At 47.9% G+C, this 26,761-nt stretch overlaps 1 protein-coding gene across 8 annotated transcripts in view; it reads right to left on the bottom strand.

The window, feature by feature from the left end:
• CLIC6 (chloride intracellular channel 6) overlaps positions 1 to 26,761 on the bottom strand; it is a 100,914-nt gene that overhangs the window by 4,352 nt on the left and 69,801 nt on the right. For 7 of the 8 annotated variants that reach the window (XM_077879112.1, XM_077879110.1, XM_077879108.1 and 4 more), the window contains 4 exons: positions 6,809 to 6,918; positions 6,017 to 6,142; positions 5,315 to 5,421; positions 4,610 to 4,791 (listed from right to left, as the gene is read on the bottom strand). In XM_077879112.1, coding sequence (XP_077735238.1) covers positions 4,610 to 4,791; positions 5,315 to 5,421; positions 6,017 to 6,142; positions 6,809 to 6,918 — 525 coding nt within the window. Of the gene's footprint in view, positions 1 to 4,609; positions 4,792 to 5,314; positions 5,422 to 6,016; positions 6,143 to 6,808; positions 6,919 to 7,032; positions 7,172 to 26,761 lie in introns of those variants that run through there. The other variant, XM_077879113.1, reaches the window with a different exon arrangement.

The raw sequence follows: 26,761 nt of genomic DNA, 5'->3' as shown, positions 1-26,761 counted from the left end.
AATCCCACGTCAGGCTCTCGGTGCATGGAGCCTGCTTCTCCCTCTGCCTATGTCTCTGCCTCTCTCTCTCCCTGTGTGACTATCATAAATAAATTAAAATTTTTTGGAAAAAAAAAAAAGAATTCTTTCCTTTCATTTGCAAAATAAATTTTAAATTTTAACATTTTTTTAAACTTTAAATATGCTTTCATTTAACATTTCTGAGCACATTTATTAAGTGTATGCCTCCTACAGATATAATCTTGTTATTATGGTACATATTCTGAATTTAATACTTTGTTTTCTATCTTTTTCTGCATATTAATGTGTTTGTGTGTGTGTGTGTGTGTGTGTGTGTTTTTCTGGTAATACAGAAGCTATGGTCTATTTTAATTTTTCCCATGGTTTCCAATATAACCTTAAATAATAGAGATTCTCTATTAATTTGTGAAGTTTAGATAATACCTATTTACTCCCGATTATGGCAAATGAGGAAATTAGTACAACTACACTTTTTTTTTCCATTTCTTCTCCTTTATCCTCCTTCCATTAATTGTAAAAACATCCAGGTTTACCATGTTCCGATTCTGTTCTGCAACTATAATTCCCAACATTGTTTAGTCTTTAGTTCTGTCTTTGGATTTAAATAGGTTCTATGTTTATCATCAGCCTTTTATACTATACGCCTTCTCTGTTCCCGGATTCTTATTTTGATGACCATTTTATTACTTCATCACAGAAAAGTCTTATTTTAAAAAATGGCTCAGGAATACTGATTTTCTTAAGACCAGAAGTCCAGGTAAAAACAGCAATTTACCTAGATATGAAATTCTTACATCACACACTGTTTCCTTCGATGCTCTGTAACTATTAAACCACTGTTTCCTGTTTTGTTTTGCTTTTTTTTAAGATTTATTTATTTATTTTAGAGGGAAAGCGTGTGGTGGGGGAAGAGGAACAGGGAGAGAGATTTAGAGAGAAAGTATGTTGTGGAGGAAGAGAAACAAGGAAAGAGAGAATCTTCAGCATACTCCCTGCCGAGCGTGGAGCCTGATGACGGGCTCAATCCCATGACCCATGAGATCATGGCTTGAGCCCAAATCCAGAGTTGGACACTTAACTGACTGAGCCACCCAGGCGTCCTGTTTTCTGGGTTTTAATGCGATGTGGAAACATATGAGGCCAGTCTGAATTTCTTGCCTCCACAGGTGGCTTTACTATTTATTATTATTATTCTATTATTATTATTATTGCTATTATTATTCATATCTTCTGGATGCCCAAAGTGTTCTTTTGATCCTCAAAGTTCAGTAATTTATCAGGTATGTCATAGTGTGTTAATTATTCTGGATTATATTTTTCCAATCATGGCATGTTGTTCAAATTGAAGATTCAGACCTGCCTTTAGTACAAAATAATTTCCCCTCCTTCCTCTCTTTTCTTTTTCCTCTCCTGTTCTCTGGTTCCTGATTATGTACATCTAGGAAATCTCTTTTATCCCTTTTATCCCTTGGTTCTTCTCCGTTCGATTTTGGATGGTGTCCTCAGGCCTGTCCCTCCAGGTCCCTGATGGGACCTGTCTCTGAGCTTTCTCTCAAAAGATCCATGTTCTCTTTCATGTCTTAGAGGCCATAGAGAAGAATCTGACTAGAATGTATTTTCATTTACTGGAGCAATTCATCAGATATGTGCTTCTCATCTGCCTTTTCCTTTTCTGTTCCTTCTCTTTCTCCTTTTCCCTCCTCTTCTTCTTGATCATCTCCATCCACATACAGGTCCCACTTGGATTCTTTCTGGTTATTAATCTTGTAATGAGGCAGATCTATTGGACTTAACACTTCTTAACAATAGTACGGAGGGCAAAGGGAATGAGACATGGCAGCTGGTAGACCAGTTTGGATGTGTTTTGTTTTTAAGATTTTATTTATTTATGAGAGACACAGAGAGAGAGAGGCAGAGACACGGGCAGAGGGAGAAGCAGGTTCCCTACAGGGAGCCCAATGTGGGACTTGATCCCTGGACTGGGATCACGCCCTGAGCCAAAGGCAGACGCTCAACTGCTGAGCCACCTAGGCGTCCTGACCAATGTGGAAGTTTACCCTCTAACATTCTCTTGCCAAACACTGCTCTATATTCTGTCTCACAGACATATTAGGGTTTAGGTCAGGATCAGAGTCAAGGTTAGGGGTAGGGCATCCTCCATTCTGAGACTCACAGATTAGGCAGGAGGTCACCATGGCTAAAAATGAAGCTCAGGCAATTCACAGTCTTCCTTTTGCCTGCTTCAGGGAGTGCTCCTTTTCTCCACTCAGCAGCCACAAAGCAGAATGCCACATCCCTTCTCTCCCCCTGCCCTCCCTCCCTGTCCCTACAGATTAGGGGATGGGTGGCAGAATACAAAGATGGTGCCCTGTATGGTTCCTCCTTCAGCTCTCCCTCCCCCAGAGAATCTCAACTCAAAAGTGATCTGTATGGGGCTATTCCCTGCTTCTCTTCTACGGCTCTAGTCCTCAAAAAAGTTTGGGTTGGGCATTTCAGGGCTGAACTATTTACTTTTAGAGAAATCTGAGCTTTGCTGAAGATACAGGGAACCAGGCATTGGCTGTGACACCTCACGCTGGAGCAAGTTTCTTAGTTTTTGAATTGGTATTCTGTCCCTTTCTGGTTTTATGAAAGAGGAAGCTTTGCTCTATTTTTTCATATTGTTTTTGCTAGGTTTCAGGAAGGAGAAGAGATTATAAGTTCCTGTAGTCTCTCATCTTTTATCATAAATTCCTTTAGACAGAGTCTCATTTCCCTTCTGAAGGTGCTCCATCCTGAAAGATTATTAAGCTGTTTGGTATTTTGAATGCTCAATGGCTTTGAAGATGTTGCTCTCAGGTCTTATATGAGGGTCTGTTTTATTTTACTCTGAAGCTTACCCCATCTACTAAAATTTTAAATACTCTTTTCTTATAGGAGCTAATCAAGTGGCAATCGATGCTATATGGCTGGGGCACTTCTCTTGCTCTTCCCCAACCTCCGTGTACTTCTGTGATGCTACACTAGTCATGACAATGACTACAACACACCCACTGAAGGGACTAAACCAACTGCAACTACATAAATATCTTGTTGGAAAATGCTACCAAATATAGGAGGTTCCTATATATGGTGAGTTGAGATACTTTCATTACATTTTAGATATTGGGGAACTGGCAAAGTTATAGAAAAGAACATTCACTTGGGGGCTCAGACACATCTTCAAGGCTTGGATTTCCAGCTGGTATCCCTTGAACACACCAGGAAGAGAGAAGAGAAATGGGACAAGGGTTAGGAAAGGAATCAGAAAGGAAAAAGAAGTGCAGGAACAAAAGGCAAGGCAATGACAGGGAGTAACCAGGGATAGCTGGTAGCCTGTAGGAGCATCAGCACCACAGATTAGGTGAGCCTAATTTGTCAATTCCTTTTTTTAAGGATTTTATTTATTTATTCATGAGAGATACAGAGAGAAAGGCAGAGACATAGGCAGAGGGAGAAGCAGGTGCCCTGCGGGGAACCCAATGCAGGACTTGATCCTCAGATCCCAAGATCACCACCTGAGCCAGAGGCAGACGCTCAACCACTGAGCCACCAAGGTGACCCTAATTTGTCAACTCTAAATACCAATGCTTTATTAGATCACAGGGCCTTGACTTGTACTTACCTGTGTCTTCTCACCCATCTCCCCTAGCCGGTACCCAGAACCTAGGTTTGGATTTGGTGGGGTTTTAATCATCAAGGTGCCCTAGAACAAGGCTAGGGCTTCTTCCTGAGGCCTCCGAGGCTACTGAGGGCCAAGAATATTGCAGTTGTGATAATGATAACAACTAACAGCTGTAAGTGATGTGAAGTCTGGGGGCACTACTGAGAGACAGCTGTAACTCTGCAGTCCAAGTCTAGGGCCATCTACTTTGGAATCCCCCAGAAATCACCCCCAGAAGTTCTGATTTAGCTGACCAGAGGCTGGATCAGGGGATTTATAATTCTAAAAATGCTCCCCAAAAAATTCTTATGCCTACTAATGCCTCCACTGGTCTAGGGAGTCTTTAAATCCTAAAATATATGACCCATGATGCTGACTTCCTGGTCAACTATCTGGGAAGACACGATACCAAATCTGGCAGAGGCCCAGCCAAGGAGCTGCTCCCTAGCTATAGGGGGTCAATATTAAGTGCTAAGAAGACACACCTCTGTCATCCCTACACAGAAGTATTTCCCCTGCCAATCACCAACAACTGACAGAGTTCACATTGCGGTATTTCCAGACTCCATGCATTGTCTCCAAGCCTCGAGTATTAAACGCCAGGTGTAGTCAATGCTGCCTTCATACTGTCTTCACATAACTTTTCTTTCAGCTGTGGGGGTAAGACCTGGAACAAGCAGTGAGGATGGAAGGGTGGGAGGCCAGGTTCCCAAATGCTTCTTGGGACCACCTGAAGAATACCTGAGAATATCCATGTATCTGAGACTTGGGATTTGACCGCCTCAAACAGAAACAAACTGAATTTTTAATTCAAGAATCTGCATTTTAGATTGTTTTGATGTCTGGCCAAAATAAAACAAAGCCCCATTCATGTTTGCAGCACCCGTGGTAGGAAGAACGTCAAACCTTTATAATGTGGAGCTTGGGTAAGAGGTTACAGTCGGCTAACGTGAGCTCATCCCCATCCAGGAACTTCCTTCCAGAAACAGTGATGTCCTCGGTGCTGTAGGCATCAATTTCGTCAGGCAGAGGGCTATTTAAGTAATTATCCAGCTTTTTCAGGGCCTTTAGCAGGTTCTTTTCGTAAACTAGAACACGAAGGCAAAAAATGACTAAGTCACACGAGTTAGTGTCACCTTTCTCTAGACATGAAGGGAAGGGGTCGATCGCCTTTCTATTCACTCCTGACACATGGCTGGGTCAGCATGAGGGAATTGGAGGGAAGGATGTGGATAATAATTCTGCTGGCTACACAACACTCCTTCTTGAACTCATCCACTCATTCAAAAATATTTATGGGAAGCCCATAATGAAGTAAAGACTGGCAGAAGTGTTATTGAAACCGATTCTCATGGTGCAGCAGGGAATTCCTGGTGGGGATTCTTTTGCCCCTAAAAATGTTCTTTTCTGGGCTCCCAACCTCTAGAAGCACTCGATCTCCTGAAACCCATGTGCAGATTCACCATTAAAGGTACTTCTTCCTTATTTCTAGATATAGGTCCCTACCCCTGGGGAAATTAGAACTCCCAGGATCTTAGAAGAAGCCACACCAGAGGCTGAATAAGGGGTAATCTGCGTGGAACACTGGACAGAAAGACAACAGGTACTCACTCTCATTTGCATCCTTCTTGGTGTTTTTTATAAATGCGGAGAATTTGGCAAACACATCATTTCCTGCAGAGTTAGATTCTGGATGTTGGGTCCCCAGCTTAGGGTACCTTGAAAGATTCAGAATTGGAGTATCATGGATGAGCAATGTTTGAGTTGGGCTAATAGAAGTGGTGGGAGGGCGGACACGTCTGTCTCTGAGTGGATATAAAAGTGAAAATTTCCCCCTTGAATGTTTTCCTAATCTTTGTACTCTTCAAGCTTCAGAAGCAACAGTCCAGGGAGAAAGCCCTTGCTGTTCTCGTCCTGGCACAGCTCAGACCTCCCTGGTCTTAGTTCCCTTCCAAGAAAACTGAAGGTGGTGGACTAGAAGGCACTCTGCGACATCGCAGGCTCACATGCACTCCTTAGCTTCCAGCAGTGGACCTAAGAGATGGCCAACCCATGCGCCATCGACCCACCTCCTCCCCACTTCCTGCCGTCAAACCATAATTGCCAAACTGCAGGTGCAAAGCAGAGAGACCCAGGCCTACCATCACTCAAGGCTTCTAATCTCACTCTGTGTTTTCTGCGGGACACCGCAGTACGGCTAAGGAAGTAAGTACCGTGGCCACAGAAGACCAAATACACGAAGCCAGGAGCTTTCAAATGGTCTGTGAAGGGGGAAAACTGACAGGTTGTGAATGCTGGTTTGAGGAGGCCTACCTTGGGGGAGCTAACTTCTCCTCTAAGAACTCCTCGATCTTATTCACATCCGTCTTGACTTCGCCATCAAAAGTCATAAAGGGAGGGTTTGTCCCAGGAGCCAGATTCTGCAGGTCTGCGGGTTTCCTGGGTGGGAGCGAACAGCAGCTTCTGTAAACGGCTGCCAAGGTTTGCATTCATTTCCCAAGCTTAGCCGTGTCCTCCCCAGTTTACGAGGAGCAACCCCTGACAACTTCAAAGGCGACGGTGGGTTTACAAAATGTCCTACTGACAACGAAAGTGTGGTTCTTCTCCAGATACGGAAGTGAGAAGGCTAACTGTCCCCGGTGTCATCGCAGGAGAGCTGCTCACCCAGGCTTTGGAGCGGTTCTCAGCTGACCAGTAACTGGGGGAGCAGGTTCCTTATGATGCCCCCGACGCCTCCCTGGTCGTGTCTGATCCAATCCTGTAATTACTGATGAGCCCAGACTTGAGCTTCAGTTCAGAGTCCTGACCGAGGGTGGTTGTGCCATGAGATCGGCCGTGGGTCCTAGGAGTGTGTGTGTGTGTGCACACGGGACTGTGCCTGAGTTTTGAATGTGTGAGTGCACGGTGTGTTATGTGAGTGTTGGGGGTGTATGGGTAGGAGTGTGGGGTGTGGGTGTGAGTGTGGGGTGTGGGTATGAGTGTGGGGTGTGGGTGTGAGTATGAGCTGGGCGTGGCTGTGGCTGTGAGTATGGGTGTGGGTGTCGGGGTGGGAGTGGGCCAGGAATCAAGGACAGTTACTTCAATAATGTAGAAACCCCATCTTACCTCTTCAGGTCCACCGTTGTCACATTAAATATGACGCCCTTTAGCCAGAGAATCATGAAAAGGCGCTGGGAGAAGGGGCAATTCCCAATACTCTCACCATCATACCCGGCCTAGGTGGAAAAAGGAACCTTCATCAGAGCCAGTCTCACGATGATGGGTGTCAGTGCCCACCACGCGCAGGCACAAAACCATGACAAATCTGTGTTCGTGATCATGATACCCACCTGGGGCCATTTCACTGAGCCACTCAGCCCCGCCGGGGTGACGGTGGGGGAAGCACACGGAGGGGCTGCACCGAGCATCTCCTTCCTCCTTGCCACCACTCACCACTTCCTGCCACACTGGGCCTCTGCGTGACACCGCGCACAGGGAAAGAGCGGCAAGTGGGAACTCCCTTTGTTACCAAAGGCACAGAAGAAACACATGCTCTTTCCCTCCCTCTGTCTCTCAATCCTCTCCAGAAGCAACACGCCTCTCTCCGGGATGAGCAGGCTTGCAAATGCTCTGGCCGACTCTCCCACCGAGACACCATCCCTCACGGTCTCTGCAGTGCTTGTCTGCAGAATGACAGGGGTGCCTGATGTGTGTTCTAGATCCCTGGACACTATAAAACTTTGATTCCCCTCATCCGATTCATGGGGTGGCAGAAAGATGGGGAGCATTCGTCCTGAGAAGATGGATTATTGCACAGTTGGTGTTGAGGGTGGGGAGGCTCCTCGCTGGTGACCCAAAGTGGGTCACATCCACCCACACCTCTCCCAGACCTAGACAGACACGTACTAAATATATGTCCTTCTCATGGGCTCATGGCAGAGGGGAAAGGCAGGTGATGGGGAAGAGGGGAGCGGTGGGGCTACGCAACCCCTAGGAAATGGAGCAGTAGACTCAAGGCCAACAAAGGAAGTTCCAAAACACTTCTTTCTCCTGCCATCTTTCCCCCAAACCACATGTCTCTGACAAGCTCCTGGTGCTACTAGAATGCTGCTGGAAAGGCAAAGGTGGCTTGGTTGTGCCCCTCACATCTCCATACTGCAAGCCCCACACGCAGCCAGGCCTGAGTGACGGACACACAGCCACAATTAATCCGTGAAGTCCAATCCTACCACACATAGCCAAGAAAAGCTGGAGAGGAAAGCACCATGTCGGTAACCTGGCAGGAAGTGAGCTGCTGGCTTGGGAATTGAAGAAAGGGAGAAAGAGATGCCACGAAGACTGGACCTTCAGCGAGGTAGTGTTCTCTAAGTCACCTGGAGGGCTTGTTAATGATAAGGTAGTCCTGGAAATTAAGAGGGTAAGAGACCCCCAGTTTTTAAAAGCCTCGAACAGCCTTTTAACAAAAGACAAAATCCACACGGCCGATAAGCACATGAAAATGTTCCCAACTTCTTTAGGCAGCGGAGCAGCGCAAATTAAAACCACAAAGAGATACCGCTGCACACCTCCCAGAACGGCTAAAATGAAAAGGTCTGACGATACTAAGTGTGGACAAGAACGCAGAGCAACCGAACTGCCATTCACTGTTAGTCGAGTGCAAATGGCACACCTGCTTTGGAGAAGTGTTCGGCAGTGAGCTACGAAGTGCAGCGTAAACCCTACAACACGGCAATTCCACTCCCAACAGGAGGGAGCGCTGATGGGCACGAGAGAGACACACAGCAATGTTCTTAGTAGCTCTGGTATAATAGTCAAGACCTGGAAACAACCCAGATACCATCAAGAGTAGAAAGAGTAGAGAAGTTGTAGTATATCCATACAATCGGATGCTACGCTGCCACAGGGGAAAAATAGTTATCACCATAAGCAACAAATGCGGATGCCTCCCACGAGAGAAAGAAACCGGGCTCATAGGAGTTCAGACGTTCAGACACAGGCAAACCTCTCTAGGTGATGGGAGTCAGAAGAACAGCTGTCCCTGGAAGCCGGGTGTTATCTGGGAAGGATGGGAGGGAGGCTTCTTGGCAATAGAAATGTTCTAGATCTTGATCTCCATGGGGGTGACATGGATACATTGAAGTGGCAGGGTCTTATGTTTGCGTTACTCGACTGCATGACTGACTCTAAAGAAAAAAGTGGGCAGCCTGGATGGCTCAGCGGTTTAGGGCCACCTTCAGCCCAGGGCGTAATCCTCAAGACCCGGGATCGAGTCCCACATCAGGCTCCCTGCATGGAGCCTGCTTCTCCCTCTGCCTGTGTCTCTGCCTCTCTCTCTCTCTCTCTCTCTGTGTGTCTCTCATGAATGAATGAATGAATAAATAAATAAATAAATAAATAAATAAATAAATAAAATTTTTAAAAAATAAAAAAATAAAGTAAAAATATGAATTGAAAAATCGCAGAGTTGGATTCAGGAAGTCTTGCCTGGGACCCAGGGATATGAATTTTTAAGAAGCTCTTCCAAGGCGAGGTCATGCTGGTGGACAGAGATCCATGAAGGTGGACCTATTGCACATCGAGAGGCTCCAGCCAACTTAGGGAACTGGATTCAGGGTCCCGGAAGCTCCGGGCCCTTGCAGAGCACCCGTCCGCCCCCTCCAAATCTCCCTCCCCCTCAGGCAGATGCATGAGGGGGGAAGGGGCTGAGGATTTCCCCCAGCTGGAGTCTGAAGCCCCCGGGAGCTGGAGGGGTGGGGAGGTGGACAGGCAGGACGGCCCCCCCCGAGTGGTCCTTACAACTCCCCTGCACAGGGGCCCCGGGACAGCACCCTGCTTGGCCGCCTGAGGCGATTCCCTGCCTCAAGGTCCAGCCTCCTCAGGGCCATTCTGAAGGCTGCCCAGGTCCTCCTCAGTCTGCTCTGGAGCAAGAAGAGCAGAGTGAGGGGCACCTGGGTGGCTCCGTGGTTGGCCTGCCTTCAGCTCAGGGTGTGATCCCGGGTCCCGGGATCGAGTCCTGCATCCGGCTCCCTGCAGGGAGCCTGTTTCTCTCTCATTTGTGTCTCTGCTTCTCTCTCTCTAAGTCTCTCATGAATAAATAAATAAAATCTTCAAGAAGAAGGAGGAGGAGGAGGAGGAGGAGAGCAGAGTGAGTTATATAAAACTCCCAGCCACTGGCTGCAAGGACCCCTCTTAAATCACGCTGCTCTCTTAACCACTGCAGGTGTGGGCAGCAGCAGGCCAAGAAGAGGGCGGCGGGGACATGAAAGCACAGGGACGGAAAGCCACATATTTGGGCCAGTCCTGACTTGTTCGAAGCTTCGAGACTTCTTATTTTCAGAGTGGTTACAATAAGCACCGTAAAGTCTAAGATAAGTTCTGCACAGCGGGGCCAGTGTCTCCTTTCTCCGTCTCCCTGGTCTCCCCACGGCCTTGGGGATCCTGTTATAACTCATTCTGCATGCGGCCCCATCGGCCCCTCAGCCTGTGCGTCTCTGCCATCATTTGGGGGGCATCAACGAAGCCCATTTTTTAAAAATTATTATTCATTTATTCATGAGAGACACAGAAAGAGAGGCAGAGACACAGGCAGAGGGAGAAGCAGGCTCCATGCAGGGACCCCGATGCGGGACTCGATCCTGGGACCCCAGGATCACGCCCTGAGCCGAAGGCAGATGCTCAACCGCTGAGCCCCCCTGGCGCCCCGACACAGCCCATCTTGACAAAGAGCTCCGTGTCTGGGAAGGGGCCTATGGGCACCAGGCCGCCCTCTGCCCCGGCATCTGCAGAGGAATCACCGGGCCGGGGCTCGCCTGGCTCCCTCTCTCTGGCAGCCTCCGGCGCAGGCCCGCATTTTCCCCCTGCGACTGCTGTCCCCGCCACCTCCTAAATCCCGGCAGCTCCTTCTCCAGGAAGAAGAACACGGTTAGGAGCAATACAGTCTTTAAAAGTAAAACCTGGGCAGCCCTGGGTGGCTCAGCGGTTTGGTGCCATCTTCAGCTCAGGGCGTGATCCTGGAGTCCTGGGATCGAGTCCCGTGTCGGGCTCCCTGCATGGAGCCTGCTTCTCCCTCTGCCTGTGTCTCTGCCTCTCTCTCTGTGTCTCTCATGAATAAATAAGTAAAATCTTTAAAAAAAATAAAGTAAAACCTGCCTTTGTCACCCAGCTCTGCAGACACAGACACTGGGTAACCAGGCTCCTTTCTGGAACAGCCAGGGACAGAGACAGGTGGCAGCAGGGTGGAGCAGTGATGGACAGCCAGGACTGCGCTGGCCCCCCGCGGCCCCCACCCAGGGCTGCTGCAGGCCAGCAGGGCTCGCGGGCCGGGGGCTGGCAGGCGTTCTAGAGAACCGCTCTCTTCTAGACAATCAGCCAGCTGCTGTGGCTGCCGATAAGCAGCATTTCCAGCCGCGGTGTCGCCTCTTTTTTTTTTTAATTTTTTTTTTTTTTTATTGGTGTTCAATTTGCCAACATATAGAATAACACCCAGTGCTCATCCTGCCAAGTGCCCCCCTCAGTGCCCGTCACCCAGTCACCCCCACCCCCGCCCTCCTCCCCTTCCACCACCCCTAGTTCGTTTCCCAGAGTTAGGAGTCTTCATGTTCTGTCTCCCTTTCTGATATTTCCCACTCATTTTTTCTCCTTTCCCCTTTATTCCCTTTCACTATTTTTTATATTCCCCAAATGAATGAGACCATATAATGTTTGTCCTTCTCCGATTGACTTACTTCACTCAGCATAAGACCCTCCAGGTCCATCCACGTTGAAGCAAATGGTGGGTATTTGTCGTTTCTAATAGCTGAGGAATATTCCATCGTATACATAAACCACATCTTCTTTATCCATTCATCTTTCTATGGACACCGAGGCTCCTTCCACAGTTTGGCTATTGTGGCCATTGCTGCTAGAAACATCGGGGTGCAGGTGTCCCGGCGTTTCATTGCATCTGTATCTTTGGGGTAAATCCCCAGCAGTGCAATTGCTGGGTCGTAGGGCAGGTCTATTTTTAACTCTTTGAGGAACCTCCACACAGTTTTCCAGAGTGGCTGCACCAGGTCACATTCCCACCAACAGTGTAAGAGGGTTCCCTTTTCTCCGCATCCTCTCCAACATCTGTGGTTTCCTGTCTTGTTAATTTTCCCCATTCTCACTGGTGTGAGGTGGGATCTCATTGTGGTTTTGATTTGTATTTCCCTGATGGCCAGTGATGCGGAGCATTTTCTCGTGTGCATGTTGGCCACGTCTATGTCTTCCTCTGTGAGATTTCTCTTCATGTCTTTTGCCCGTTTCATGATTGGATCATTTGTTTCTCTGCTGTTGAGTTTGATAAGTTCTTTATAGATCTTGGAAACTAGCCCTTTATCTAATATGTTATTTGCAAATCTCTTCTCCCATTCTGTAGCTTGTCTTTTAGTTTTGTTGACTGTTTCTTTTGCTGTGCAGAAGCTTCTTATCTTGATGATGTCGCCTCGTCTTAAGTGGCTCTGAAAACACCTTCCAGCCTCGGTCTGCGGTCAACGAGGGGGTCACCAGAGCGCGGTGGGAGTGCCCGGGACGCCTTGCTGCCTTGGTTGCTTTAATGTGCTTCAGAGCCGGGACACGCCAGCAAAAATAGAGGCGGAGATAGGGCGTCTCCACAGCCCGGGGTGGAGGGTATGGTCTTGGTCATGTTCACTAACCAGACAGGATGATGGATAAATATGCACACGGGAGGAGTGAATAACCGACCCCATCACCATAATCGAGATGTTTTATGGTACCAAGTTTTATCTTCCGTTGCTGAGAATTCTCTCGGGCTAATTACACTCTGGGCTAAAATTTCTCAGCAGCGTTTCTAACCCCCGGTGGGGTGGGGGGTGGATTTTTGTATTTATGTTACATTTTGTATTTATGTATAGATTTCTGATAAAATCAGATTAAGCGGTGTGAGAGATCAGGGTGTCTTGTTTCTAGTAAAGACGCAGATGCTCGGATAACCCAGAACTGGGTGTCTGCCTTCCAAACGCAACTTTTCCGGGTGCCCGTGATGGTAATTCTCCAAAGGAAAACGTGAATGCCTCTGACATGCTCCGAGACATTCCCTTTGCCAGTGGGAGCAGCTGCGGCCTTGCGGGGCTATGGTTCTGCGGGTCCTGGCCTGCGCCCACCTCCTCCACGCAGAGCCCCCCAGGGGCCGAAGGGACCCCCTGTGGCTGCAGAGGCTGGCATCCCTCCTCCCCGCAGGCCTCTTCGAACCAGCCCCTCTCCCACCTATCCTGGGCACACCTAACGTCATTCAGAATTTGTGGGGGAGATAGTTGTTTTTTTTTTTTTCCACTGCTTTCACTGCTTTTTGCTTCAAGCAAATAACCTCTCCAGGGCTGTGCTAAGATTACAGGGAAGGGGCCCTACCCGCACCCCCACCCCACCTGCCACTAAAATGCCTCCTCCCTGCCAGTGCCTTTGGGGGACCACACGGACTCCTGGCATCCCGGTCCAGATCTGACACTGGGGTGACGACCCCCTCGAGGCATTCTTGGCAGCTCCTCAGCACCCCACTCTCTCCTCTCCACCAGAGTAGGCCACACACCCGCCACCTTGATTCTCCAACTATCTGGCTCTACCATCTGTCTAGAAAATTCTATGTGAGCCTCAACGTTAAAACACATTCTGGGGGATCCCTGGGTGGCTCAGCGATTTGGCACCTGCCTTCAGCCCAGGGTGTGATCCTGGAGTCCCGGGATCGAGTCCCACATCGGGCTCCCTGCAGGGAGCCTGCTTTCCCTCTGCCTGTGTCTCTGCCTCTCTCTCTCTCTCTCTCTCTCATTCTCTCTCTCTCTGTGTCTCTCATGAATAAATAAATAACATCTTTAAAACACACACACACACATTCTGAGGTATCCCTGGGTGGCTCAGCAGTTTGGCGCCTGCCTTCGGCCCAGGGCGTGATCCTGGAGTCCCGGGATCGAGTCCCACATCGAGCTCCCTGCGTGGAGCCTGCTTCTCCCTCTGCCTGTGTCTCTGCCTCTGTGTGTGTGTGTGTGTCTCTCATGAATAAATAAATAAAATATTTTTTAAAAAAACACATTCTGTAAAGTAAGCACTTTTCCCCTCCTCTGCCCAAATGTAATGAAAGACACCTGGGGCAGGCAGAGGGCAGAGAAAGGAAGAGGCAATAAAGCAGTAATTTTCTACTTGTCCCTTTTCTGATAGCTGGCTTTCACCCCAGGAGGTAGGACAGTGTCCTGAGTGCGGGCAAGTATTCGAGTCCCTGCAGGAAACCAGGAGGGACTGGGGGGCGAACAGCTCATCTGGCTCCGTCACAGGGACTTGGAGAGAAAACCAGTGAGTAATGATGGGCCGTCCTGCTTCCAGCGTCCTGGAGGAACTCAGGCTGAACCAAACAGTAGCTGACCAGAGGAGGTGGGAGTCAGAAGGCGGGGTGTGATGTTGGGGTGGGGAGGTGGGGGGGGCAGCCCCCCGGGGGCCAGTTCTCCTCCCAGAAGAACAGTGTGCTCGAAGGGATGGGCCAGGACTCTCCTCTGTTGGCAGCTGACCCAACGGAAGGCTGGACACGACGTCGCCAGAGAGAGCGAGTCAGAGCCAACCAGACGGGCGATGACTCCCTCCCTAGGTCCCACCTACGACCTTCCCCGAATCCCTCCCGTGTCCTTTGCTGGAAGCACGATGGCCTCACACACTTGGGACGTGGCCATCAGACACGCGCTGCAAGGCTGAGTAGAGATCTTTCAAGCTGCACACTCAGCCCTCCCCTGGTTCTACCCTGGATGTTTCCACCGAGGCCGGGGCTCCTTCCCTTGGCACACGCAGGCCCACTGCACCAACAGCTGACCCTGGGACCTGAAGGGCCCTCACGGTCCCTGAGGACCTGACAGTTCTCTGCCACCAGCACGTGGCACCTGCAATCCCTGGTGCTTGTAACAGAGAAACGTGGGAGCAGTGACTGCTCCACGGGGCGCCCAGCCCTCACCCACCCTCTCTCTGCACCCAGGCCTGCCATTCGGGGCAGCGTGGGGCTGGGGAACCTGTCCCCTCCCAGGGAGGAGGCTTTGTGGGAAGTAGTAGGTGGGGGCACTCCTACTGGGTCTTTTCCTACTCCCATTTAGAAGCAAGTGGGAGAACTAGGATCCCTCTAAACCTCAAAACGGGGGTACCCAGAGTCAGGGACCCATCTTCATTCATCGGGGCAACTTCCCCCGGTCTTGGCAGAGTTCCTGGCACACAGTAAACACTCAAAAAGTGAGTGGGAACCCTAGTCCAGTCACTGCCATACACCTGGAGCCTGGCTGGCTTTGGAAAGTGCCTCCCAGGGACAGCTGGGTGGCTCAGCGGTTGAGCGTCTGCCTTCGGCTCAGGTCATGATCCCAGGGTCCTGGGATTGAGACTTCCTGATTTTGAGTAATTCTGTAAATTTTTTTTAAAAATGTATAATTCTTTCCATTTGCCTGATAAGTCGAAGTTTCTCTTTTGAGGTTGCTCGGTCAAGGGGACCGAGTGCAGGCCTTGGAGCCAGGGAGAGCCTGTGCAAACTCTGGCCCCACTACTGACTGGTGTGTGACCTTGGGCAGTTCACATGTTGTCCCTGACCTCAGTTTCTCCATTTTAAAAACAGAGATAAAGGGCTGCCTGGGTGGCTCAGTGGTTGAGCATGTGCCCTCGGCTCAGGTCGGGATCCTGGGGTCCTGGGATCGAGTCCCACATCAGGCTTCCTGCATGGAGCCTGCTTCTCCCTCTGCCTGTGTCTCTGCCTCTGTCTCTCTGTGTCTCTCATGAATAAATAAATAAAATCTTAAAAAAAAAAAAGCCAAAACAAGAATAAGGAGACCGACGCCATGCAGGATTTGATGTGATATATCTGGGTCTCCGGGGCACCCAATAAAGGCAGGCTATTATTGTCATTATCGTCAACAGCATCAACATCATTACTCCACCAAATGGGAGCGCACCTGAACGGACAATTATGGAATTGAGGGATTTTTTTAACAAGGCTCAATTAGTGTGATTTTCATGCCAAACTGTATAGTCCTTAAAAAGCCACAGATTCCCCACACCCCCCCCCAAAGTAACGCCTCCTCTATCTATTCCAAGTGAAAATTAACAAGCAAAGTCATTTTCTTAATTGCAAAAGCAAACACATCTTCAGCCAGGAGGCAAAAGGGCAGGGCCTGGGGCTGGCATTCACGTCTGGGAGTTACACCATCCTTTTGGGGAAAGGTCCAGAGGCAAGAGTGTCCAGACTGCTGTGTGTACCTTGACCAATGGCAGGGCTGGCAAGCCCAAGGGAACGGCTTCCTTCTCAAGAAATGGCACCAAAAGCCTCTATTTGTAAAAGGTAAAGCGGATTTCCTCTCTGCCTTTTGTAGGTGGTGCTAAGGGAACCCGACCAGTGGGCTGTCTTTTGTGCAGTCAATGTGGGAGAGTGGATTCCATGCTATATAGAGAAGAATCCACATCAGGATTTAAAGTTCCACCTGCTAGAACTGCAGATCCACATGAAGAAAGGTTATTATACCCAAGTAGGAGAGAAACAAATTAGCCTATCCCTTTCTTGTCAAATGAGAAGGTTTTTGAAGGACATGCCCTCCGAAATGGGCAATTTCTCTTTTTTCTTTTTAAGATTTTATTTATTTATTCATGAGAGACACACAGAGAGAGGCAGAGACATAGGCAGAGGGAGAAGCAGGCTCCTTGAGAGGAGCCAGATATGGGACTCAATCCCAGGACCCTGAGATCATGACCTGAGCCGAAGGCAGCCGCTCAACCACTAAGCCACCCAGGTGCCCCCAAATCAGCGATTTCTAAGGTGATTTTTCAAAACCGATAAGAGCAAATAGTCATTGAATACCTGCTCTGATTTTAAATACGGTTCTAACCCCTTGATAGTCATTATCAGATTTAATCCTCTCAAACTCTCATAAGATGTGGATGCCTTAGAACTACTCCCATTTCACAGATGCAGAAAACAGGCTCAGAGAGGCTAAGTAACTTGCCCAAAGCCACAGATAGGATTGGGTAAAGATTTCTCCTTATTCTCCCAAACAGGATCCAGTTAATGGTGCCAGCTTCTTCCCAGGTCCTCAAGGTGGAAACCAGAGTCTTTCCTCCCCTTCATGGCAGCACAGCAAAGGTCTCAGAGCTTCCCTCCCAAATTCCTGCAGCAGCCTCCTGCTGCGTCTCTCAGCCTAGGGCTGCTAGCCCCTCGGAGCTTTTCTAAATCCTGGACCACCCAGATAAGATGCCATTTTCCTTAAATCTTAGATCATTCAGCTGGAATGTTGTTCAAATGCAAATTAAAATGACACTGCTCTCCCCACCGGGTGTGACCAAGGCAAAGTACCTCACCTTCATGGCAGCAACGTCCTCAAACACAAAATAAGCATGACAATACCTACCCCTCCAGGTTGGGTGAAAATTAATCAGATGTTACAGAGAATACCTGACATCCAGAAACATTCAATCATCTGTGGCACCTTCCCCCCTTCCTTCTTTCTTCTCCTTTTGTGAAACTGAATGAAGGAAACCTCATCTAAAGTCCTCCTGCTCAACCAACTCCGACAGAAAGAAGCATCCCCTGCATCTTCCACCAGGAAGAAGCCAGCTTTGCTACCCCAGCAGGAGGAAGGAAGATTTTCTCGTCACCCGGCAACAACCCAGCCAATGAGAAACAGCCACAACCCAACCAATGAGAAACCCTCATCTCCCCCAAATTCTCACTTTTCTCCAACAGATTTTATTCAAAGCAGCCTCTCCCGTGTCCTTTTTCTCTCTAAAGTAATGTTCCTCTCCTTTGTGCTCTGGAGTTAGCTATGGTCGTGCCATAGCTTGCATCTCCCAAAGTTTGATCCCTCCACCGTTCCCGAACATACCCATTTTACTGGTGAAATAACTGGCTGCTTTGTTTCCAAAGCACTAGACACTTTTCACTGTCTAACAAATGCCAGTCAAGCCAGTTACTTTCAAATGCTTCTCTCTCTCTGGCCACCTTAATTATCCCATGTCACCTCCTACGATACCCTCTGTCCACCTTCCTACAGTCTAACTCCTGCCTCCAGACTGCTAAGTAAGTGCTCCCACTCTAGATCCCTTTCTGTGACTGTCCGCTGGGCATTTCTTTTGCCCTTTGCTGAATTCTGCTCACAATACACGGCTCTGCCTGACTTAGCACCAAATTGTTTACTAATTGTTTCCTGTTGGTTGCATTCCTTCAGGGCGGACCGTGTCAGCCTTGTGAGCAGAGCAGGTGGCTGACCGCTCCCTTGCAGCGTCTGTAACACGTTCATTTCCTGCCTACTCCCCTGACAGCGGCCGCAGCACAGAGCCAGGCCTGCGGTAGTCACCTTACAAAAACTCGCGTGATGCAGCAAATAAATGGTCTCTGTCCTGCAAAGTTCTAGCAAATTCCTCACCACCTACAGTTCCTTTAAAGACAGAGAAACCACACCTTCTCTCTGAGGAGAACATCCACCATCGGCCTCATCTGTCCTCAAGCATCTCCCCAGTCTGCCTGTCATGAGGCTCCTTTCCCCACCCACCCAAAATAACATTCTCTGGGTTACACACTCATCCTGATTTGCCTAGGACTGTCCTGATTTTAAAACTGTAAATTCTGCATCCCCCTCCCCCAGGCCCTAGACAAACTGGAACAGCTGGTCACCATACTGTCTGCCCAGATGAGAGTCTAATTTTTTTTAGGGGAGGAAAAACATTATAAATGTCCTCCTAGATTACCCAGAAGCAGGACTTTGCTCCTCCCTAACCAGAACATCAGGCTAGATTAATGTAATCAACTGATCAGATTAGGTAGCTGATACCTTGTATGCTTAGAACAATCAGCTCCCTCAGAGAGTGAACAGATAAACAGGGGGGAGGTCTGCAGGGGTCCGGGAAGGAGGTGGGAACTAGCCTGGGAAACTCCCCAAGTTATGCAGAGCCAGCTAATAAAGAATAGCCTTTCCTCTCCCAGCTGTTGGGCTGCCTTTGGGAAAGAGAAGCAGTTAAATATCAGTGGTGGGGTTCGGGTGGCACACCTCCCCCAGAATTGCCCACCTCTGGGCGCGATGGACATCTTAGACCGAAGGGCACCACAGAAATGGACCAGACACCAAGATCTCCTCATTTGTAAATCCTTGCATCGATTCCAGCAAAGGCCACAATTTCTGATCCTCCCTATTACTGTTGGGATTAAAAGGAACAGCAAGAACCTCCGTCCCAGTCAAACAGGAAAACCTTCCCAGTATCCCCTAAGTCAGAAGCAGGAGGGGAGCAAGTCTGGCACACCTGAGTGTCTGCCTCATGGGAATTTTGAGTTGCTAGGTCAGCAGTGATTAGAAAGTGTTACCTTAGAATTTCTCTCCTGCCTGTTGATCTAAAAAGAAGACACATAATTAGATGCATCGTCTCAAAATAATTCACCTGAGTCCTTAAGAAGTCACAGATCCCAGTTCTTTTACAAGTATCATTGCAAACAGAATGGCTGTGTTGTGAAACAGTAAAGATGAGGGTAACTATGAAGCAGCATTAACACTCACTGTTCTAAACACTTCACTTATATTAACTCAATCCTGATGGCAACCCTATTAGTTTTTTTTCTTATGATTTTATTTATTTATTCATGAGATACAGAGAGAGAGAGGGGCAGAGACACAGGCAGAGAGAGAAGCAGGCCCCACACAGGGAGCCCGAATGTGGGACTCCATCCCTGGGACCCCAGGATCACACCCTGGGCCAAAGGTAGGCGTTGAACCGCTGAGCCACCCAGGGATCCCCAGTTTTAAGTACTATTACTATCTCCATTTGCAGGTGAGAAAACTAAGACATGCAGAAAGGTAGGCTGACTTGCCCAAGGTCACGCAGCAGGAGTCGGCCAGAGTCCATCCTCTTCACCCCACTCTGGACACTGACCTATGTTTCAATGGAAGTCCAGCAAGGTCCTCCCTCAAAGTAAAGGTCTGCCTGTTGGCTTTACCCCATCTCTTTTCAGTAAGGATTGGAGGTGGCTTGCAGAATCCATAGTAATAAGGAAATGCATATTAGAAGCAGGTACAAAGGACAAACAGTGGTTGGCACAGAAATTGGAGCTGAGTTAAGGCCATCAAAAATACATGCCCCATGTGCTGAGGCAGGGATGGGGGCAGTGGGGAGAAGACAGGGATGCCCACACATCCCAGTACTCAGAAACTGAATATGATACCTCACGTGGCAAAAAGAGCTCTGCAAGTCTGATCAAGGCTGTGGGTTCGAGATGGGCACGCTATCCTGGATTGCCAGGTGGGCCCACTCTGATCACATGGGCCCTTGCAAGATGCGGGTTGTGACTGGGCTGCAAAGATTTAAGTAGGGAACAGTGGTCAGAGAAATGAGCATTGCTGGCTTTGAAGATGGATGAAAAGGGTCGTGAGCCAAGGAGGCAGGTGGTCTCCAGCAGCTGGGAAAGGCAAAGATATGGATTCTCCCCATAGTCTCCCAAAAGAGACAGAGGCCTGCTAGCACCTTGGTTTGGGCCCAGTGAGACTCAGGCCAAGCTTCTGACCAATAGAACTATAAGATAATAAATGTAAGTTGTTTTAAACTACTAAGTTTGGGGTAATTGTTTACAGCACCAATGGGATGAATACAGCTAATGGTTACCTATGAGAATGCTGAACCTTTTCTCAAGAGAGCTGAGTGGATCAACCACTAAATGTAGAGGGACAAACCCTCACACAAGCGGCACTTGGCCTGTTCCTAGAAACTTCCTGCATAGAGACACTCCTCTCATTTGCCAGAGATTTGCTTGATGGCCACAGACACCAAGGAGGATGAGTAAGGCTACCACCTGAAGAAAGCCCATGTTGAACCCACTAATAGCCAAACCAAGACCACAATTGTTCAACATGGACTTGTGAGACAGCAACGCTTTGACCCGAATGGTGGGGAGTCTTGCTTAGTCCTCCATGTCACCTTTGGGGTCACAGCCTGTGACGGACAAGCCCCAAATGTAGCTTTCTACTGGGACTCACCTGGCTGTATTTTTTTCCCAATGTTTTATTTGGTAAGATCCAATTTGAGGATTCATCCGGCCAAAAGTCTAACTGGTCACAGCCACGATCATCACGTCTAGAGGATGAACGGATCCACCCAGGACATTTTGCCCCTGAGAATCTTGGCTCCTTACTCTAGTTTTTAGAACCTTTTCAAAAGGCCAAGTTGTGGCATCAAGGTGTGAACAACGTCAAGAGGCTGATGGCGCCCCCTAGTGGTCATGAGATGCACATTCAGACTTCCCACCTAAACTTTTACCCCATCCATCCAAATAGGTTCTGGTGGAAATTGTCTCAAGTTCTTTTTTAGCCTCTGTAGGGGGCTTTCCCTTTCTTTCCCTTTCCGACTTGCTAGATAAGAGACTCCGAGATTTCTTGCTACCTGAATTTTCAGTTTTAAAACCAGTAAAGTCCTAGGTAAACTACAGTTCACTGGTCTCCTTACCCCTGAGCTCCCTCTTAGGCCCCCCGTTAAAACCACCAAAGACTGCATTATCTTTCTGTCCTAGGCACTGAATAACCAACCAGGTCCCAAACACAATTGGGATCTGAACAGTATGGCTTTAAAAAGGCATCTTGATTTGAGATCAGCAGCTGAACTGTGCATACTTTGCTCATGTTAAGAAAATAGCAACTTATGATTCGTCAGTTATTATCAATTCTCACTGAGGAGCAACAGAAAGAGGAGGGAAGAGGCGCAGTGGGTGAGAGAGGAGGGTCAACCCATTTGCTGGGCAGAACAGAACATGAAAAAAAAAATTCTACTGATCTCTACAAGTGTCCTGATTCAGCTTTCTTAATTTGCTCTTTAGCAAAAATCATTAGAAACCTGTAGCTTCCTGAAAAACAAGATAGGTATTTGCTTTCTCTTGATTTTTCTTTGTAATGTTTATAAGTTTTAAGGAAGCGAAAGGCCTAGAACTATCTATTTACAAAAAAGAAAGCCTAGTGCCTTCAAAGACACTCAGGTTGGGGGATCCCTGGGTGGCTCAGTGGTTTAGTGCCTGTCTTTGGCCCAGGGTGTGATCCTGGAGACCCGCTGGAGACCCGGGATTGAGTCCCACATCGGGCTCCCTGCATGGAGCCTGCTTCTCCCTCTGCCTGTGTCTCTGCCTCTCTCTGTGTCTCTCATGAATAAGTAAATAAAATCTTTAAAAAAAAAAAAAAGATACTCAGGTTGGTTTCAATGACCAACATGAAAGTTCTATTGATGGGCACAGGGAAAGGGATTTGGGAATTCTATAGTATTTTTCGTTCAGACGGACCTAGCTTATTAATCAGAAATAGCTTAAGGGTTACTGAGGGAATTCTTGAAAGACTTTAGGATGAATGTGGACTTTAGTATGCTTTCTAATATTTAAAAAGATGGCAGAAATCAGAAACTTTGTGGTTACCCTTTCAGGTGAAAGGCAAAGATCACCTGGGCAGTATAATTTGTGAGATCTAGAAGAGTCCACCTGGCGAAAGATGCCCACACCAGCCTTCCCCAAAAGCCTACATCTCAGAGAATCATCTAAAAAAAAAAAAAAATCATCTGTTAAGATTAAGTGGTAAGTGGTTACTCTTCTCTTTCCAGGGAGGACACCAGCCAGGACAACCACCAACCCTCCCACAAATTGACACTGTCCATTTCCTCGTACACATGAAAATGTCCCCTTTCTACACCTTCCTACAGGTGTTCGCTCAAGTGCCAAAACCAGATCAACACTCTTGTCTTATTAAATGCCATTTTGCAAACTGATGCTTGACAGATTTCCTTCCAAAGGGTTCGAGCACTTTTTGAGAAGCCATATTAATTACCACAGTCCTAGCTCCGAAGAATATTCAAAATTTCTAATTAAATCATTTGGTGTACTATCCTGGACTGTCACTCAGCCATAAAAGAATGAGATCTTGCCATTCGCCACAACGTGGATGGGTCTAGAGGGTATGACGCTAAGGGAAAAAAGACAGAGAAAGACAAATACCACATGATTTCGCTTATGGGTGGAATCTAAAAAACAAAACAAATGAACAAACAAGCATACAAAACCAAACTTTGAAACACAGAGAAGTAGTGGGCGAAGGGGATTAAGAGATACAAACTTCCTGTAATAAAATGAATAAGTCACAGGGATGAAAAGGACAGCGGAGGGAATATAGCCAATAATATTGTAATAAGGTATGGGGACAGATGGTGACTACTCTGAGCCTGGCGAGCATTGCATAATGCACAGACTTGTCGAATCACTCCATTGTGCACCTGAAACTAATATAACATTGGATGTCAACTATATTTCAATAATTTTTAAAAGACATCTGGTATACTAAAAAACAGCAGCGGAGGGTACTAAGCAGGACAAATAGAACAGAGCCATTTCTAGGCATTAGGTAATCAGTTTCTCCTGCAGTTGTCCTGCCTAATGGAATAATGGATTATCCCCGAATGGCTTTTGCACTTCAACAAGAATAGCAAACAAATGAACAGCTCCCGGCACAAAGCACAACTTCTTTATAAAGGCGAGAGGTGATTGCAGAGCACACTATGAGACCCCAGGCCAGATCAGTGGTATAATGGGACGGTATTTTTTTATTTAAATGCAAATGTAGTCAACTTTGTCCTGTATCCTGGTTAATAAGAAACCTGAGCTAATTTTCCCTGACTCGCCCTGTTTTCCCACTGAGGTCTGAAGGTAAGCCTGCATTACTAAAGAGAGGTCTCAGGCTCCCACAAGCTTCAAAAACCAGCCTATCATTTGGCACTGGTGAGAGGAGACAGAAAAATCAACCAGGAGGACACAAAAATCCTACCAGGTATACCTTAGGAAGGGTTGGCTTTCAGCTTCAAAAACAAGAAAATCAGAGTCAGAATTTAACCAAAAAAAAAAAAAAAAAGCTACCGGAACTATGCGTGGGAAGGTTAACTACTCCAACTGTAACAATTAGATTTTTATTTTGCATGTCCTTGCAGTCTCTGATGAGTTCCATACAAGTTCAGGGGCTCCTAGGTCGTGGATAATAAATGTGCTGAACTTTGAAGTTCTTTGTCAGTGAGCAGACACGCAGGGCCGACCTGCAGATGTTCACAATTTAATCTGGGAGATTTGGGGGCTTCAGACATTACAGAATTATCTGGAAGCTTTCCTGCCCCCACTGCTCCATCGCTACTCCCCAGGACTATATTCCATGCCCTGGCCTGACCCACACAACAGGGAAGGCTGGTGGCCTAAGGCCAAGGGGATCAGCTGCTCTCCAGACAAGGAGAGACACCAAATGGGCTGGCCAAGGCTAAGACTAACGCCCTGGCTTTATTATAAGGAAGTCTTTTCTGTGCCACATGCTTTTTTTGGCAAATATTGTAACTCCCTCCCAACCCTTACCCCTGGGAAAAGAGAAGGAGGGGCCTATACTATTTCAGGATTCCCTAACCCTGACCTTTTAGCTCAAAAAAGACAGTGAGCCAGAGATCAGTTCCACATAGTTGTCCACAAACCAGTCGAGGCGCAAACCATTCCAAGGCTCCTGTTTTTAAAAGGGGCAGTTATGGTAAGCGGCCAGGAAACCGATGTCCCTAATTTGTTGCAAATCATACTGTGGCCGCAGAAATCCAACATCGAGGTGATGAGTCACTTCATCTGCCCCCTGGAGACAGCCATGGTGACGCAGGAGGAAAGGCTGGGGTTTTCTAAAGATGTTCCCTTACTGTCCTAAGTCCAATCGAGGCAAGTCCAGTTCCTTAAGAATTGCTCTGTTTCAGTTTTAGGTTGAGGGGCACAGTAAGGCTTGGGAACTGGAGTTCAGAAAGGAGGCAACAAAATGCTACTTTTTGCATAGAACTTGAAAATATTTCACACTAAGGAGCCTGTAGGTAAGTAACCGCACAGGAAAAGACAAGTGCTCTCCATTTCAGGAAGAACAAGGAATGTGGGGATAATCTGGCTGTGATTTGGGGGATGCCGCTGATCACTGGAGGTCAATCCTGGGCACCTGGATATCCAGGCATGTTCCTCCCTCACCCACCATAAGCTTGAGCAGGATCAGAGAAGCCCCTCGCCCAGTTCCAACACCCAGGTCTGCCGTTTGGGAGCATATAAGGGTCCAGATGCCTCTGTTGGAACCCCAGACAAGCTCCTGTGATCAATTTACAGGAAATAGAATCTGGAGAGAAGGGGACAGTTTTCTGTAGGAAGAAGGAAGCAGAAACCTGTCTTACCCCATGACTGCACAGCCAGAATCAGGATGGCTGGCCAAAGGAGTATGGGCATCTGTTGGAAGGATTGAGGGAAAGCAAGGAGCATCATTTTATGCTGCATCAAAAGAGAATCAACATTCAAAAAGCACCAGGGAAATGTCACAGCCAACAAATGGGACCATCTGAAAGCTTTTGCCAAACCCAGGGAAGTGAACTCAAAAGAAAAACCTCCAGTCGCCACAACCCCCAGAGAAGGCCATGGACTGTCACATAGAGCCACAGCCATGGACGCATTCATAACCCAGTCTATGCTGAAGGGGTTAGTGCCCCTGGAGTGGTGCCAAGCAACTCGGAAGGACACCAACATCAATCTCCCCAAATGGTTTTCAGAAAAAGGAAGAACTTCAAACCCCTTAATGCACCAAAAGCTTGAAAGAGTACCTTCCATTGAAGAAAATGAACCAGAAAGGAGAATTGGCAGAAAGGGATCATAAAAAATAATACTCAGAATGGATAGCACAATGCACAGCAATGTGCTTTGAAACATAAAGACCTTGGAAGCGCTCTCTGGCTCTATTTTGCACCCACCTCCCAATCCCCAAAGGAAAAACATCCCTCTTCAGCGAAATCCCTGATAACACCAATTAACTTGGCCTTCTCTGAGGAGAGGCTGCCTTCTTTGCAACACACCCATGTTGGGTTGTGTGTTGACGACTTCTTCCCAAGAGTGGGTCTGACCTCCATCCCCAGAGGGATGGGAAACCATAGTGGAAGGGGAGAATCCAGAAATGAAGACCCTTCCCTGGGCTCTCCTCTCTCCCACGTGGAAGAAACAAGGAGGACAGAGGGATGTAGAGACGGGCATGCAGGCAAATTGTCCCTCAGGCAAGGGAGAGACAACAAAATGAGCCCTTTGCTCTCCCTCTGAAGCACCATAGAGCTGTCCCACCCCACCCACCCCTACCCTGCACTGAAGACAATTTTATAAAAGTGCCCCAAGTTATCAGAAAGAAAGGTCCTATGGGAATAAAAGCCAATGCCCTATTTCAGGCCCCTGGGTGGACTCTCACTTGATGCTGAAATAAAGGCATCTACACAGATACAAACAGAGGAGCATTCGGGGGATTAAAAGTGGGGCAGGATTTGCTGGGTCTTAGATATGGGACCTGAAGTGGGTTCATGCCTCAGCACGTCCAGCTCACCCTTGCGCACCATCTAACCCAGCCCTGCTCTGGTTCCCTGGACTCCATTTCCGTCCCAGTCCACACTAACTAACTGCCGAGACCCCCGGGGTATAGCGATCCTTCAACTAATGCCCAGAAAAGAAGGAGCTTTGAGGGGATTGGCATCCCACTGACTCGTCTGGGAGTCTGTTCAATAAAGGAAAGATCCCCTCGACAAATAAGGCACAAAAGTAAAAAATGGCACAAAACATTGGGCGCCCTCAACTGGAAAACACAAGACCCCATTCCACAAGGTAAAGTTGTAGGGAAAAAACAGAGGAAGATTTTCTTTCAAGGAATTTGGGATGCTTAATGCTTGCTGAGCCAGTGAATGAACACAGGAGTGGATCCACAGGTCGGTGATCCCCAAAACACACTGGTGGTTAGCGGCCCACCACAGAGTGCACAGAAGCATTCAGTGTTCTTGATTTGTCAACACATCCTCAAGGTTTAGGAGACAGTGACAATAGGGTGGAAAGAGAGCCCCAACCCAGGGCAGGGTCAGCTTCTAGAGTTGTGCTTGCTTGACTACTCCGGAGTCAAGTTTTGGATACCCACTGTGTAGGCTGGGCGGAGGCAAGATGGTGGAAAAGTGGGGTCCTCGTTTCATCTGGTCCCCCAAATTTAGCTAGATAACTTTCAAACCATCCTGAACACCTATGAATTCAAC

Source organism: Canis aureus, chromosome 30 (genome assembly GCF_053574225.1).
Source record: "Canis aureus isolate CA01 chromosome 30, VMU_Caureus_v.1.0, whole genome shotgun sequence".
NCBI classification, from domain to species: Eukaryota; Metazoa; Chordata; class Mammalia; order Carnivora; family Canidae; genus Canis; species Canis aureus.
This window is presented reverse-complemented; position numbering and strand designations above follow the sequence as displayed.